The sequence below is a fragment of the Colius striatus genome, chromosome 14 (assembly GCF_028858725.1).
Source record: "Colius striatus isolate bColStr4 chromosome 14, bColStr4.1.hap1, whole genome shotgun sequence".
Lineage (NCBI taxonomy): Eukaryota > Metazoa > Chordata > Aves > Coliiformes > Coliidae > Colius > Colius striatus.
Genome location: NC_084772.1, coordinates 13,289,743 through 13,302,131, shown reverse-complemented (window position 1 = coordinate 13,302,131; position 12,389 = coordinate 13,289,743). Strand labels below are relative to the sequence as shown.

General features: G+C 41.6%; 1 protein-coding gene across 1 annotated transcript; it reads right to left on the bottom strand.

The window, feature by feature from the left end:
- Positions 1–1,399: 1,399 nt before the first annotated feature.
- RRAD (RRAD, Ras related glycolysis inhibitor and calcium channel regulator) lies at positions 1,400–4,697 on the bottom strand. The gene is made up of 5 exons (XM_062007612.1): positions 4,616–4,697; positions 4,114–4,480; positions 3,846–3,919; positions 3,119–3,323; positions 1,400–1,677 (listed from the first exon to the last, which is right to left on the bottom strand). The coding sequence occupies exons 2-5, from the start codon at positions 4,466–4,468 to the stop codon at positions 1,400–1,402; spliced, it is 912 nt and encodes a 303-aa protein (XP_061863596.1). The 5' UTR covers positions 4,469–4,480; positions 4,616–4,697.
- Positions 4,698–12,389: the final 7,692 nt, after the last annotated feature.

Genomic DNA, 12,389 nt, shown 5'->3' with positions numbered 1-12,389 from the left:
AAGAGAGAGAAGAGGATATGGTTTACTGGTTTAGAGAAGTGAGTTAATGGACTAAAGAGAATGTCTCTTATGAAGAGGAATTTATAAAGCAAATGCAGTAAGTCCCAGTTTTTTACTAAGACGTGATGCTTTTCAACTTCATGAATAGCAGATAGGGAAAAATCATGGAAGCATATTCATGATAGTACAGTAAAATGAATATGAAAAGTTGTGACGAAGGTCACCATGCAAAACTGAAACCTACCACTCTCTGAAACAGCCTTGCCAGCCTGGTTTGAACTTCTTGAAACCACTGGAAGAGTTTGTGAGTAATTAGAAGATTATACTGCTCCAAGAAAGGAAAAATCAAAACAAACCCAAAATGCCTGCATTTGCTTATTGGCTGTCACACAAAACCTTCAAGCTTGGAGAGGATTTAAAGTAGAACATTACAGGCTTTAATTTTACCAGTGTAGACAAGATATCTGTCTAACTAAAGGCATTATGTAGAAGCTTGTTCCTGTCAGAGCAGACAAGAAGTGGGTTGAAGATAAACAATATGAAGGGTCAAGGCACCTCTTTCCACTATATGAGCTGTTGAAGTAGGCTGTTCTCAGAAGCAGGATTTGCTTCTTAAAGAAAATGTGTATTAAAGAAGAGGACACAGGACATACCCTTTTCATCTTGTTCCAGAACTTTCACCTGTAAATCTGCATAGTTTGTGTATAACATCGTACAGTGAAAAAAAGCTCAGTATAAAAATACTGCTCTCGTTCTTTATCCATAGAATGAGAAAAGCTCCGTTTATTATAACAGGAAATAATACTTTATTATAAAATCTGCATGTAAACAAGTAACAAATTAATTGAATAACAGTTAATGGAAGTGCAAATTAACTTCATAAAATGGTATCTGTTCTGTATTTAACTAATATATATATATATATAATCTGTTTTCTCCCATTCTAATGTGGTTCTACTCCCTCCTCCCCACAGTTAAGTTTAAAAAGATTTATCATTACTTGTTTTATACTAAAAAGAGTGTACGAGCCTGCGTACAATTGTAAGTTTTGCTCTGCAAACAAGACAAGTCTATGGTGATCCTTATCATCCTTTCTTTGTGTCTCTGGTATCCACAGGACAAGAGGATATATAACATATGTACACAGTGGAAAATGTGGACATGTCAAGCCACTAAAGTTAGTTCATTTACTTGCACAGATTGAAACTTAACCCATTTATCAATGAAGCAGACATTCTAGAGAAACTTCCAGACTTGCTTGTGCACCTTAAGGCATTAACGAGAGTCTCAATTGATAAGTCAGTCTTGTTATCACCATGAGGATCATCTTATACAGTTCTCATAGGACTAAAATGCTTGTTCATCAGTCATGTGCAACATCTTGCCTTGCTGAAAGCTTCTAAAGCACTGATAAGTCATGGCAAGACTTGGATTTTGCTTTGAAAGCCATCTTCTTATTGTTCTTTGCCACAATTCTCCCAAGGAATCGCTTTGCCTTTTTGCCTATGCTTTCTCTTCTTTTTGTGTTGGCCATTCTCCTCGCATTGTCTTCTTTACTGTCCTTGCGGAGTCTAATTTGCCGAACAATACCTTCAAACAGGTCCTTGACGTTATGATGAAGAGCAGCTGAGGTCTCAATGAATTTGCAGTCAAACACAACAGCACATGCCCGTCCCTCTACATGGAAAGAGAAAAAGGGAGATGAGTGGAAAAATTCATTTTCTTTGTTTACTGGTAGAAAAACAAGACAAAAATAGTCTTTAAAAAGTAAGGAAGGTGCCTTCAGTGCCTCAAAAGAGCTTTACTACATAGTAGGAAAGTCAAAGTCATGGTTTTGCCTCCTGTCTGTTCTTGGGTTTGTCTTGCTATGGTCAGAAATCTCATTTGACCCATAGTACTAAGTATATGGCAACAACAGTGCTGTAGGCAGACTGTCCCAATGTTGTTTAAGAGCTAAAGCTGCTACAGAAGGACTTGGATGCATGCATGTTATTTGACAGCAAGCAGCACAAGGTACAGAAAAAAATAGAGTTTATTTGTTCTGGAAGACATTGAGCAATTATGCTCCTTTGCCTTGATGTTACAAGTGAAAGCTTTTCACGCTGGCGGCAAATGAAGCTGATACAGTCCACAAAGTCAAGTCATTGAACAGAATACTAGAGGTCAAGTTGTACACCATTGGATTTGCCTAGGACTGCATCCAAAATGCAAGATGCTTGATGTTCCAGATGCAAGTCCTTAACTCTGAATCATTTGCAAATTTCCATGTTCAGTTTGTGGCAAAGTTGTAAACCTGAGGTCAGTACTGATATCATGACTAGGACAAAACCATGCACTGCTACCAGCCTGAAAAAAGTGAGCTCCTAATGAACTCCAGCAAAAAATGGTTCATCATCATCAAAACACCAATATTTCAGAAGATTCTTCCCAGTGACAAAAGAAACCCAAACCAAACCAACCAAAACCCACCAACGTTTAAGTGAAATCAGTACTGTAGTGTTGGCAGTGGTTGCTGTGCTCTCACTACTGAAATGCTAGCTAGAACTAGCTGAGTAGAATTCTCACTGATCACAGCTGGAGAACATACACAAAAAGACTTTAAGTGGTGTAAACCTGGTCTCATCAGCTCAACTCAAATGTGATGGAGTCACTTCAAGAGGATTGTACACACTATATGGGATCACCCTTTTCAAAGGTTCCCTGGGTTCTATGACATGACACTCCTGTCTTAAAAAGCATAGCTCGAGCTATCAGACCTTCCAGACTAGCAAGTGCTGCTGCACACAAACATACAATTAAACCCTTTCAGTTAATACTGACCAAAAATGAATCCTACACAAAACAGTATGCTAAAGCTGCAGCTTCAATGTTTTTTTTTCTCTTGTAGTGTATTTCAGAGCATTGGCTCTGCACAGACACAAATCTTGCCACACCACCATCTCCACTGTTTTCTGTGGTACCAGGTCTCTCAGCATGAGCCACTTGGTTTTGTTTCTCTAATGTGCTTCAAATTATACATTTTTCTACACCAAACACAGACCATATCTATTGACCATGATCCTCCATAGCCTTTGCTACTAATTTAGACATTACTATACAAGCAAATAGTGTCTCTTACCATCCACTGAGACTTCCCGGGACCTCACCAGATCACTTTTATTGCCCACAAGAATAATAGGAATGTCTTCTGTTTGCCTTGCTCTTCTTAGCTGGATTCTTAGCTCAGAGGCCTTTTCAAAACTAACTTTGTCTGTCACTGAATATACAATAATGTAGGCATCTCCCATTTTCATACAGTGGTTCTGAAGCCATTGACTGTCACCCTAAAACAGAAGGCAAGAAATGCATTTATTGCATTGAAAAATCTATTTCACACTGATTAGTGATTTATCTACTGTAAACACCTTCTTTTCCTTAGCTTTATAAGGAACAGTAAGTAAAAATAAGCCAAACTCCCATTAAAAAAAAAAAAAATCTTATTTCAAATACATTACAAAACAAAATGTTCATGTTTCCAGAAATATGTCAGGTCTGCACTGCTCATATTGTGAATCTTTAATTTTACACTAATTCCCTGGGCTGCTCATGTAAGATGCTGCTTATTCAAAGAATTAAAAGGATTCACGCTCCAGCCCCATTCAGGATTCTAAGTTGCCTGCCTGTCTACAAGCAATTAACTGCAGGAGAGAACAAAGGCTGCATGAATTACTTTTTTTTTTTTTAATGTCACTTTTTAAATGTTACTGATCTGCTGGAAGAAAGGGGCAGACATAATGTTCCATTTCTACCTTTTTAAAGAGTAGACCACTGACCAAGCCATAAAGAGAAAATAAATCCATAAGTACCTGCTCCCATATATCAAACACCACGAGAGACGCTTCTTCTCCGTCAACTATAATTGACCTGTCATATGTATTTCCTACGGGAAAAAAGTCAGGAAAAAAAGAGAAGTTATTCTCCATCTCCGCCGGCAGCCTGGTGGGGGGTGGCCGCAGGGCGAGGGGTGGCCGGGGAGGTGCGGCCGTGCTCTGCCGCTGCCAGCGGCGGGTCCCCGAGACTGAGGGTCCCACCCCGATCCCTGCCGGGTGCTGCATGGGTGCCCCGCGCCCTCACCGGCCTCTTCCGCGTCCGCGCAGTCCTCCACGCCGCCGAAGATGCGCGCCAGGCTGGTCTTGCCGACGCCGTGCTCGCCCAACAGGATCACCTTGTAGAGGTTGCTGTCGGAATCGCTGCCCGAGGAGATGACGGAGTCAGAGGAGTCGGAGGTCCAGCTCTCCCGATGCTCCTCGCCGGGGCTGTACGAAGTGCAGCGCACCAGGCTGGAGAGCTCGCCCTGCGGCAGGGCAGCCCGCAGGTCCCTCTCGTCCACGGGCATGCTGCGCCGGTGCAGGTGCTGGTGCGCGGAGAAGGGCATGCTGCCGCGCCGCTTGTCCAGGCAGCGCAGCTTGTCACCACGGTTCAGAGTCATGGGAGTACCGAGCTGCAGCCGGAGGAGACAGAAAAGCTGTCAGCACCCGCCGCCCCTGCAGCGCGCAAGCCCCGGCCGAGCGCCGCCGTGCCGTGCTATGCCGCGCCGTGCTATGCCGCGCCGTGCCGCCCGCGGAGCAGCGCTTACCTCGGAGCACTCCGGGGATGGAAGGAGGGAGGGAAGCAATAAGGGATTCCCCGCCGCTATCTGCCTGTGCCACTGCGGGAGCTCCCTCAGCGAGTGCTGCCGCCACCGCGATCGTCGCCCCTATTTATGGCTCCGCCAGCCCGGCCCTCCCCACCGTGACGCGCGCCGCGCGGCGCCCTGTCAGCACGGCCGTGGGCAGCGCCGTCCGCCCACGGCACCGCACGGCTGGGCGAGGCTCGGCGGCGAGGCTCCCATCCCGGCGGCGCGGAGCTGCTGCTGGGGCCGCGGCACGGCCGGGCAGGGCGAGCGCCGTGGCGAGGCGAGGGGGACGCGGAGCGGGCTATGCGCTCAGACCGTGCCCCGGTGAGCCTGTCCCTCGGCCTGGCTCCAGCCCGCCCCATTTGCTGTTATGTTACTTGTTTCCACTCGCAGCCCTGCGGGAGAGAGCGCGTCTTGTATGCGGATAGTTTTCCTTGGCTTGTTAGGCTCTATGTCATTGTCCAGGAGTTTAGCTACAGCCCTGGTGTCTACAGTAGTATTAGGAAAAATATTTGTAGTATTTGTATTACTGTTCAGGAGTGAGTTATGGGAAAAGTACCCGTAGTACGTGTTGCATGTACACAATAAGCTTGCCACTGTGTCCATGAGCAGTGTTAACAGTTTAAGAGGCCAATATAAAACATAAAGGTCAAATTCTGTTCTTGATTTCACCTGAGCAGCAAAGTGAGACAGTGGAAGTCTTATCGCATGAGTGTCACAGTCATTACCGTGTGATCGGGTGAAGAAAGGACTAACCAGATAACTATACTTGTATTCTGAATGGCTCACCCAAGCATCGTGTGTACAGTTTATTGTTTACCTAGCAACCGAAACGTGTTAGACGTTTTACAGCCAAAATAGCTCTGGCTCCTGCTCCTGAAAGATTACAGCCTGACCAGTACGGGAAAATCCCTGTGACTGTATTGGGACAGTTGCCATCAGATCCGTGAAAGTTTAAGGGTTTGGGAATCAGCTGCAGAGACACGGCTAAAGAAGGCAAGAGATAGGGAGGTTATGGAAATTAAGTTATAGATGTAGGGAACAGAGAAGGGGAAATAAAAGAATCGGTGGGATTGGGCTGTGGGGCTGCACAGTGGGTAAAATATAGCATACCAGCTCAGAAACAGCTTTTTTCTTATAACATTAATCTTCTCAGGCTATTTAACTGCAACAAAGATAATAATGAAAAATACTTTGAAGGGTCTGACCACAGGGAGTGGATATTTTTTCCTATGAAGTTAAGAAAATGAATATATTGTTATTTTCAGGAGGCAATTATAATTCTCCAGTCCATGCTCTTAGGGTGGTTTTGGCCCCTTCACCCCGATAACTATGTTTTGAAGTGTTAATGTGGCAGTTAAAGATCACCAAGTGCTTGCAGCAAGTTCTCTCTGCCTGTCTCACAAAATAGCAACCAAAATAGCCTTGTCAGTTTAAATAGTCAAAGTTTGGTGGTGAAATGAAGTGTGTGTTTCAGTTGACTGAACTGAATGATAAACCTCTGATTAGCATTTTAAATAATATTGAAATAAATTATGGTTAGCATTTGAAATACACTGTGGTTACTTAACTTGAATAAACTGGAATCTGCCAAACCATCTTGATTAATCTGTTATTATGTACAGTTAATTGTGTAAATACTCTTCCAGTTTGTCTTCAATTAACTTTCTGGAAATTTGAATATTTCTGCTTGAAATTCTCACTTGAAAATATTCTGAGAGAGTTTTTAAGTCTTTTGGATCAGGCTTTCCTGCATGCATTTACTGTCTGTCAGGGTCAAACTTTAGAAGTTGACATATAAAGTAGGGGGGTATTTTTAATTCTTTTCTGTGAGAAAGAAATCTGAGAAGCATCAGAACCAAAGATACAGTGCCGCTTTTGTGCCACATATAGCACTGCTGACTGGAACCAAACTAAAAATGGGACTTTCACTGTCAGGACTTAGAGAAGCCAGATCTTTTCCCAGTCATTTGCTGATGAGAATTACAGGTAATATTTTAATGATGCATATGCAAGGTAAAAACTCTTACAAACCAAAAAAAGTAGGAAAGGCATATGTAGAGGTGCTAAATAAAAACTTGGAGAAAACAGCATTTCAGCAGGAAAAATGACTTAAAAGAAAGTAATATCCTATAGAAATCATATAGAAAAATTCAGGACTCTGTGGCAAATACTTATTTTGTGCCAGCACCCAGGTATAACAAATGAATTAATGGTTATGGAACACCACCATGGTTACAAGATACTACTTAGGATCTAGCACTGGGTTCTGTGAGTTGTCCTTTAACAGAAAGTGAGATGACCTCGGACTGAGTCCCCAGGGCTTCAGTTTTTCCTGTAGAGATGAGTACAGCTGCAGAGAGGAATGCTGTGCCAAGGCAGTTAGGTCTGTTCCCATCTGCTGCAGGATTTGTGCCTGAGACTGGAGAGAAAGGGGGATCATGTAGCTGTGATCTTAATAGGTCCAGCTATTTGTGAAGTTGGAAGGAATTAACAGATACTTCAGGTTGATCACTTGAGACTTATAATGTGCTTCTTAACAACAAATAGAATTATGTGCTATGTGAGTTATTGCTATATACTCATGTATACATGACTGAGGCACCTGCTAATTTCGTATGAGACCACAGGCTTGAAATGCTGATTTTCTCATTTCTTTGGAGGATTTTAAGGCCACTGCTTTTCTCACCTGCCTTCCATTTCTGTGGCTGTGCTTCTAGCAGATATATTAACTGTAATTTATTTCTATTTAAAATAGATTTGAATGTCTTGCTTTTCTACTCTTCTATTGTTCTAGCTTCTACTGGTCTAGGGTTTGTTTTAATTAAATGAGTGCTTCAGACACGTGCTGTAGACTTGATATTTTTAGTAAGCTTAATACAGCATTCCTTGTGTATTGAATTGAAAACTGGATATCTTATAATTTTGTTGGACTTTACATGGGGCCAGACCTGGAGTCTGTCAATGTTGAGGGTGAAAGTCCGTTCCAGCCAGCACGTGCAGTGAGTCAGGGTTATCATGGTAGCAGTGGTACCATCTGTGGCTCTTGAGTCACGAGTGGCTCCTGAGCAATTTGGGTGCCTATTACCTGCAGTGGCTGTGTTGCACAAACAGCAGCAGAGCTGCAGCCCAGGGGCTACTGTCTAACCCAGATCCTCACAGCGTGATGATCTAGGCTTATTGAAAGTACCAAGCAAATTTGGCTGAGGTCACGAGCACTGAGTCATTTTTGGTGTCAGGGACTCCAGACAACTACATCCTAATTATCAGGTTATCCTGGGATTCTGGCAAAGCCACTGTAGCCTCCCATTTGTGAATCAATCCAGAAACTTCACTAAGCCACATTTTTTTCTTTATCCCACAAATAGTAGGATATAGTACAAGTGTGGTGTCAAGTTTTCCTCACCGTCACACATAAGATCACATACTAGTGTGTGCTGATCAGATATGGGCTAAGTAGTTCAGCTTGTGGGTTGTATACAAATACATATTAGATCTTTTCATATGTAACAATGGCATATTGCATTATCTTGCAGTAAAAACTGGTGTATAGGTATATATAGGTATATAAAAGTAGGCTGTGGTTTGAACTGTATGAGTAACTGTAGCAATGATGGAGCTGTCAGCCTTAGGACTAATTCCTTTGTTGGAAAGCCTGATAAGTGTGGCATTCACACCGAACCTGCATTTGGACATTGCCAAGGGAGGGCAGCATACCCCTTCACCCAAGGAACTATTCTGTTTTTAATAATTATTTGTGCGTTTAAGGACAAATATTTTTGATTGAATAGTGGTGGCCATTAATTGGAGCTGCAACAGTAACATGAGAAAGAGCAGCTTTGGAGTCTATAGCAATCAACATAGCTTGGAAAGCTCACACGGAGTGACAAAGGGGAAGTGCAAGCAGAAACCTCACCAAATCCATTATTATATCTACAAAATTAATCACAAGTTGATTTCTGTCATGACTACTATGCTTCCTCTCAGCCCCAGATGAGAAATTCTAAAGATCCCTGATAGACATTGCAAAAGAATGTACTATTGCTTGTGTTTTCCAGGTAGAAAGTTATAAAATAGGTATATTTTAAGTCCATTGTTTGTAGCATAAAGCAAAGGCCAGTCTTTCTAAAACTCTTGCCAAAGAGTGCAAAAAATAACTTGGCGTAAGAATAACTGGAAATGTGGTTCGTCTTCCTGCTGCTCTGAATTTCTCACTGCTTTGAGTAAGCTCAAAAACTTCCACTGTTAGGTAACCCATGACCATCTGAGCTAGGTGAATCATTGCTCTGAGAGAAATTGCACAAGTGTCATATCTAATTTCATTTTTGCCTGTGCAGCTTCACCATTTCTTTCTCACAGAGTGCGCCTCAAGATTAGTAAACTATCCTGTTAGAATGTACTTGGGAAAAGCACTCTGTTTCAGTCTAGCTCGAAATTTGCACTGATTTTTAGTTTTTCAGATTAAAGTTTACTTGAATTGCTCAGTGTACTCTGCTGGAAGAGTCAGAGTTTGGATACTACGGAAAGGACTCATTATCACGTACTGTGTGTGATCAGCTGTTTGCTCCTATTGCATTTCAAGTTTGAAGTAAAATCAGAAGATGACATAAGACATTTCCATAATTATTTTGTTTTATCACCCCTAATTCCCCTTTTTCAGTATTAAACCTGTCATGGCCAATGTGCGTGACATACATCATCCATCCATGAGTGGAATGCTAAATATCCTGTTACAATTCCTGTGGCATGTATATTCCTTAGTGTGGATTTCAGAGGCCCTTTACAAGACATATCTAGAAGTCTGATACCATGAAAAAGTTTCCGAATTTACAGATAGCAGCAGACAGTTGGTTTAAGGAGTGAGCTAAGTAAATGTCTGTCTGTCTTAGTAAGAAGTACATAGTGGTAAGGAAGCAAATTGCAATGTAAGATTTATTGTTTACCAGCAATAGCTCTTGGCAAGACGAATGAATCTGTTTACAATAACAAATTAAAGGAGCTGTATTGGGTCAGACTCAACTTAGAGCCAGTTTCCAGCAGCTGTCAGTAGCAGATATCAAGACAAGAATGGACAATAAGAACATGAGAAACACAATTAAAACTCCCCCCATACAACTGCCAGGCTAAAAGTATTCCTTTTGTTCAGAGGCCCTTGCTGTATTTTTTCTGCATATTCTCTAACTGCTGTTTAACCCATGTAGGTTTTTTATATTCTGTGGCCACCCCCATTTACTGCATCTTGAAGCAGAGAATAAGATCTCCTTCATGTCTTCATCATATATATAATGATTTTACAGCTTTCTGAAGTCATTATCTCTCCTGGCTGAGGAACCTAAAGTCACTCCTTGTGTAAACATGATCTTTACTTACCCTTCTCTGTGTCTTTTCTAATACATCTTTTAAGAAATTAGGGGACCAGAAGCCCATAGACTAGAAACACAGATTATTTAAACTCCATGTGCTCATGAACTTCCACAGTGGACAGTGATTTGTTAATCCTGAGAATTCTTAGCATCTGTTGATGCTGTCAGCTGAGCATTGAGTAACATTTCCATGGATCTACCACAACTCTTTTGTCAAGGAACTAAGGATTTAGTACCCAGGAATATGAGTAGAAAACAGCCTAAAGATGCCCTTGGGAACCTGCAGAGGCCATTTCTTCCATATGCCTGCAGAACCATGTCTTCAAAAGTTGCCTGTTAGCAGGCATCTTCCACATAATGCTTCAGGAAAAGGTGCAGAAACTTGCAGAAGGAAATCATGGCGTTAAGGGAAAACTTCTCTGTAGCGAGAGACTAAAGAGAGGGTACTGGGAGTACAGCAGACTGTGCCAATGGCAAAGCGTTGCTTACATTTCAACATGCTACAGAGATATCAAAGGAAACAAGATCTAGGGATGTGGGGTCTGAAAATCTGGATGAAGTCATCATATTGTAGATGTTTCCATGAATATGGTAAGTGTACAAGGAAAAGTCTCCTTGCAGTGTAACCCCACAAGTTGGAGCAGACCTATGGTCCTCTGAGGAAATGCCCAAGACGCTTCCATCACACAGAGTTGCATTGATCTGTCACTGGGAAAAGAACATTAGACAGAAACACAGTTTCTAATGTTTGTGTCAATATAAAGTGAAACTTTAACTGTGCTGCCCTCTTCTGTGTACTAGATAAGGAAAAAAGATGAGGATTTTTTAATCTATACTTACACAGAAAACTTTAGTTGTGTGTCCGAATGTGCATTTATAATGCTTAGAATTGCTACACCTTATAAAAGGCTCCTGATGGGGACTGGTGGGAACCAGAGTTGCTTTACTTGATAAAGCCTGATCTTGCTTTTCTTGTGGGGAAAACTCCATTTCACTTTCATTTCAGCAAATGAAAGCTTGAAACAGGGGCAAAACCTCAGAGTCACGGGAGTGACTTATAAATTTGGATTAGAAAGGTTTTACACTTCTTTATAGCCCAGTGCAGAATTTACGTGGGTTTTTTTTTCCTGTGGTGAGTGATGTAATGGAATCATTCATGTAAAGTGTGTAGGAATTTGAATGTGAGAGATGTTATCATCTGTTCCAGAACTCAGATTTTGTCTATGTAGAATATGCTGAGTTTGGCAAATTTCACATTTTCATCACAGCAGTAATAGACATCTCTGCTCCTTTTAAATGTCTTGTTGTCTGCACTGCTTCTGCTGCCCAACAAGATATTCTGATGAAGACCTTCAAAATTTTTACTGTATAATTATGCTAAAATAAAATAAACTTTATTATCGTCACTCTTTCTGATTTTATTCTTGAGAAATGATGTAATAGTAATTATAATGATCATACTATGCTTAATTATCTACCTCTTTCTCTCAAAAAATATAAAATTATCAGAATCTAGGCTCTTGATAAAATACAGAGAGCAAGCACAAGCATGGACTTGGGCAACAGAATAGTATGAAGTGTGTACCTTACATAAAGAGCGTTATAGACAATGAACTTGAGAAGTGTAGTTTTCTGAAAGAACAGGGCAGATCTTAATTTCAAAGACAGCCCTAACTAGAAAAAGCTGAATCAAAACTTCAGTGCTAAAATTCTCTCAGTCCTAAAGGTAAAACTGCAAAATTTTAATGCACACCAAGAACATGTTATCCTAAAACCAATTACAGTTACAGAAGCAGATAAGAAATAACTTTATTTCCTTGTTAATCTTGTTCCTCCCACAAGCAGCAGCCCCACATCTAGTGAATACCAGCGTTCTGAAATCTTTGGAAAGGCAGTAGCGTGGTGAGCTGCTGATCACACTGAGGAAGTGCCAGAGAATTATTGCTCAGCTCTCAGTCTCTGCATGTTTCAAGTATCAGGGCAGAATTCCCTGTCAGAGGTTTCTTTGATAGGCACATGACAATGCAAATCTTTGAGAGCCTTAGGCATTTTAAGTGGACTTCCTTAATTTTCCAAATCATCAAAGCTCCTTATATTCAAAGGAGGACTCAGTGATCATCCCATTCTCTGGTGGTAATGAAATTCAGCAAACCGATCACTTTTCATGGCATTTTTCCCTGCTTACAGTTTTGGAAATGGGATCAAAGTCAGGCCTTGACATTTTTTTCCATTCTCTACACTTACTCACAGCAGTAATTAACAGGAACAAGTCGAATGCTTCCTTGGCATCAGACTCTCACGTCAAAAGCATCAAGTCTGTGATTTTGCTGCCTGCTCATGCACCCAAGGCTGTGGGGGGGAATGGTCTTTAT

Bases quoted from the DNA above. Each gene is read 5' to 3' on its own strand.
- RRAD (XM_062007612.1), bottom strand. From the start codon at position 4,468: ATGACTCTGAACCGTGGTGACAAGCTGCGCTGCCTGGACAAGCGGCGC. The intron at 3,920-4,113 runs GTGAGGGCGCGG...TTTTTCCCGTAG, and splicing joins CGCGGACGCGGAAGAGGCCG to GAAATACATATGACAGGTCA. The intron at 3,324-3,845 runs GTACTTATGGAT...CTTCTGTTTTAG, and splicing joins TGTTTGATATATGGGAGCAG to GGTGACAGTCAATGGCTTCA.